The 2,533-nt window shown below is 48.3% G+C and overlaps 1 protein-coding gene across 1 annotated transcript; it reads left to right on the top strand.

The window, feature by feature from the left end:
- The first annotated feature begins 269 nt into the window (after positions 1 to 269).
- Positions 270 to 1,040, top strand: LOC120843352. The gene is made up of 2 exons (XM_040214693.1): positions 270 to 319; positions 446 to 1,040. Exons 1-2 carry the CDS (start codon positions 270 to 272, stop codon positions 1,038 to 1,040), a joined length of 645 nt encoding a protein of 214 aa, XP_040070627.1.
- The last annotated feature ends 1,493 nt before the right edge of the window (positions 1,041 to 2,533 follow it).

Genomic DNA, 2,533 nt, shown 5'->3' with positions numbered 1-2,533 from the left:
CATTTTCCCCTCCGCTCTGAGCAGGCCAAACCGCGCATGCGCGGCCCGCTATGCAGGGGTACTGAGCGGAGCTTCCAAGGCGAGTTTTAGTAGACCGTTTTCCGCTCACCAAATAGTGCAGCTAGAGCGTACGGAACAGCGACGTACGCAACCCCGAAAGCGGACGTTCGTGGTACTAGTTAGACGAAACATTTCAATGCAAATACTCTGGTTTATCCTTTTTGCATGCAAAGCTGTCCTTTTACAATTAAACATGCACTTATGGCATCATGAGTCATTATAGTCATTATATTATAGTCATTATATTTAGAAAAAAAAAGTGAGTTAGAAAACCTGAGATAGCTGGCCAGGTGTGATGCTTTCGTAGGCAAGGCAAGCCGAAGCTGATCGCTGTCACGCTTGTTGTCTTCTCTCGGTCCCCCTCCACGTCGCCGCACGTTCAAAGAACCAAGGAGATCAAGCGGCGAAGTACGTTGCAGAGACGACTCCTGCTGTATCACTTAAAATGGCGAGAAATAGAAAATTTAATTTGCTTAAGAAATGCGAAGCGCCGCGATTTTCGCTCAAGGCACGGGCTGCTTCACACACCCCACGTGAGGAACGATGATTTCCGAAGGCAGTTCTGTTTTGAAAAAGCCCTCCTGGGCGCCCTTCTGTCGGCGTTGGGGGTGCCCAAGTCTTTCACCGCGGCGCAAGGCGCTGTTGTGCCGGGTGATGAAGCACTGTGCATCATGCTGCGGTGTCTCGCGTACCCCAACCGGCTCTTCGACCACGAGACGGTGTTTGGTCGGGACTCATCAACCATCTCCAGTATTGCAAACCTGGTCATAAGCCACGTCCATGAGAAGCTTGACCACTTGCTGTCCGATATGAATAACCACAGCTGGCTGCCGCTGGCGAGTCTGGAGCTGTTCTCGCAGGTAAGACCCTGCGCCTTTCGTGTAAATTTCGCATTGCCACAGTTCGTTGCACTGTTTGATGTCACGGAACCGTTTTGTAGCCCATTACAATTTGCATCGTTTTTCTTTGGCGTGGACTAGCGAGATGCGAACTACCTATAGGCATGTTGAAGAAGACGGAGGACCAGAAATCAGAAGTACGCAAACAGAGCGCTGAAGCGATCTTGTTTACATATGCCTGTACTCTCACTGCACGTAACGAAAGTGTTTATCCATGCTAGCTATGCAGATATTTCCACTAGGGTGCTGTAAATGCTTGGCCAATGAAAGTGCCTGTGACATCATCCTTCAGGTTTCACCTAAGATTTGTAAATCTAGTCTTGTGGTACTACCACACTTCTCTGCATTTATTTGTAACCTCTCTATGGACCTGTGCAGGGTTGTAAATGTTACTTCGAAAATGTACCTAAGATGCAGTTGCATTTACTCATACGAAAAGGCACCTAGATACTCACTTAAAAATGTACCTAGGTACAGGTGCAGTTCCTTCAAAGAGCTTTATTTATTTTCCCCAAATTTGTCAGAATATTTCCGCGCGCGCAGCTGACCAAGCAGGCAACTCGCTCATGGCGTAACGGTTATCGCGCTTGCCTTCCACCAACGAGGTAGAGGGGCTTAGAGTGATAAACCGGAAGTTCGGAAGTGGCACCCCCCAGGTTGCCGCCATGTTGTACGCAAATGTGACTACTCGTCACGTGACCTCCCAAGAGCCGTGACGTCACCGGTAAGATGGCAGCGCCCAGAGCTGGCGGATGCGAGTTTGTTTGGTGCGCGGTAGCCGTGATGTGCAGCGGCTTTCCGACGACTTCGGGCTTTTTCGTGCTCGCTGACGCATGTATAATGTGAAAATATGAAGGAATGAGACTTTATACCCTTTTTCCGCAAGATCGCTATGGATTATCTGGATATTAAGACCTGTGAGACAACATCAGCCGTATCGCCGTACCGGTGCTCGGATTCGGGATCTGTTCGAAGATCGATAGACCTTTGAGTGCTTTTAGCATAAACTTTTCGTATTCTCTTAGCTTTGTTTGGACGTTGGAATGTCTAAAAATTGTCGCGAAAGGTATGCGTCGGATGTACGGCCTAGGGGAATTTGTTTCAGCCCTAGGTTACTGCATAATCACAGCAACTTTTAGCGAGGAAGCTCCTGCGACCGTTACGTTTTGCACTTATCAACAATTTTACGATATAACTTCAGGCATAAAATATTCGCCTTTTTCTAGCTTCGTTTGAACGTTGGAATATCTGAGAATCAAATCGAAAGGTATACGACGCGTTAGGACATAGGGGAAGTTGTTTCAGCCCTGCGTCACCGAATAACCATAGCAACTTTTAGCGATCTTTAACCTTTTGTGCTAATCGACGATTCGACATTCGATCGCTTTTCTTCTTTTTTTTCTGTGAGTGCGAAGTGCAGACTTTATTCCAGCTACGAGGGTGACGTTTTTTTGAGTGTGGGGATGAATAAATCCCCACACCAGCGAGGTTCAAACCGGACCGGTAGAAGCGGCGAGTCCTGGCCATCTAGCCTAGGCCACGACGATCCCGGGGTGGTTCCGCAGCGAGACTCG

Source organism: Ixodes scapularis, unplaced genomic scaffold (assembly GCF_016920785.2).
Source record: "Ixodes scapularis isolate PalLabHiFi unplaced genomic scaffold, ASM1692078v2 PGA_scaffold4__175_contigs__length_147842914, whole genome shotgun sequence".
NCBI lineage: Eukaryota > Metazoa > Arthropoda > Arachnida > Ixodida > Ixodidae > Ixodes > Ixodes scapularis.
The sequence above is the reverse complement of the archived record's forward strand: the minus strand, read 5'-3'. Positions and strand labels throughout refer to the sequence as shown.

Bases quoted from the DNA above. Each gene is read 5' to 3' on its own strand.
- LOC120843352 (XM_040214693.1), top strand. From the start codon at position 270: ATGAGTCATTATAGTCATTATATTATAGTCATTATATTTAGAAAAAAA. The intron at 320-445 runs GTGAGTTAGAAA...GCACGTTCAAAG, and splicing joins ATTATATTTAGAAAAAAAAA to AACCAAGGAGATCAAGCGGC.